The sequence below is a fragment of the Brassica oleracea genome, unplaced genomic scaffold, assembly GCF_000695525.1.
Source record: "Brassica oleracea var. oleracea cultivar TO1000 unplaced genomic scaffold, BOL UnpScaffold03375, whole genome shotgun sequence".
NCBI classification, from domain to species: domain Eukaryota; kingdom Viridiplantae; phylum Streptophyta; class Magnoliopsida; order Brassicales; family Brassicaceae; genus Brassica; species Brassica oleracea.
In genome coordinates, this window is record NW_013619900.1 from 1 (window position 1) to 1,216 (window position 1,216).

General features: G+C 41.4%; 1 protein-coding gene across 1 annotated transcript; it reads right to left on the reverse strand.

Moving 5' to 3' along the window:
* Positions 1-60: 60 nt before the first annotated feature.
* Positions 61-959, reverse strand: LOC106321859 (the record flags this gene model as incomplete). Its single annotated transcript, XM_013760088.1, has 2 exons — positions 758-959; positions 61-704 (listed from the first exon to the last, which is right to left on the reverse strand). Coding segments are annotated over exons 1-2 (846 nt in total), but the record flags the coding sequence as incomplete, so codon positions are not given.
* Between the last annotated feature and the right edge of the window lie 257 nt (positions 960-1,216).

Below are 1,216 nucleotides of genomic sequence, written 5' to 3' on the forward strand. Positions count from 1 at the left end.
CTCCCAACCACTTGACGTCCTCTATCTGTTATAACGTCCTTGCTTGATTACACAGATTACTTTCCCCTTCTTCATATTCATCAATACTGAATACTCCTCCATCACCCAACTAACCATTTCTTCTTCTCTACTAACTGATTCCAAACAAGTAAAAGTCCTCACCTTTCCCACGATCTTCCCGGTTACCTTAGAATAGATCATCCTATCTTCATCTTGCGGGGTCATCAGCCACTCACATGTCTCACCACCAGCATCAAACTTGTTGACATAGAAACAATATCCGTTTGTAGAGGACTTGGGATCTTTAAAGTCGACAAGATCTGAAGGGAACTTTGAGTAGACGTCGTTGGTGGCGTAGGTTGGCCATTTCGGTCCCCAAGATTTCATGATAGTATCTGCATAATAAAGATCTTGCCTCTCTACAGAAGCCAAAGCGACTCCATAAACGGGCAAGCTGAGCTGTTCTTTAGGGATAGTACTCTTCCATGACTTAGTACCTCTTGAAACACATAGGCGTGAGAAGTGCTTATCGAGCAATATGTTCAGCTCTGCTTGAAACATGCATGTGACCTTGGTGAAAACATAACATTCCTCCTTTCCCCAATCTTTTGGAAGTGTGTATTCTTCCATCACCCACACTCGCCTGTACTCTCTAGGCTTTCGCTGTTCGCAGAACTTGAGAATCCTCTTGATCCTAGAATTTTCTGCCCAAGATTCGATCTTAACACTACAGCTCTACCTATGATCCTCCAGCAACCAGATGCACATCCATGGACTCTGCTAGAATCATCGGTTCCGGAATGAACCATGGCGAATTGAGGGTTGGAAGGGTCACATATATACCTCGGATTCTTCCGGAAGAGGTCAACAACCCAGTTTGACAGAGACGAGTTTCCCCGGCGGATTCTTTGCCTCTCCACCAGAAAACGTGAGATCGCGTTAAAGTCGTTGTCGTCCATTGTCACAAACTCAAGTGATAGTTTACTTTCTTGGAGAAGACGCAAGATTGTTTGTTATGGTGAGGAGGAAGCGCAAGTTTATATTTAATTGAATGAAATTAATGCTTTTCAGGTTAGTTAATTTTTTCTTAGACGGATTTTACCCGGACTCGATTTGTCATTAACTTGTCAATAAATAAATCTCTTATCCTTCTCTTCATTTTCATCAAAATAATATAGAAAAAGTTTCATCAGAATTAAGAAATTTTTTTTTTTTT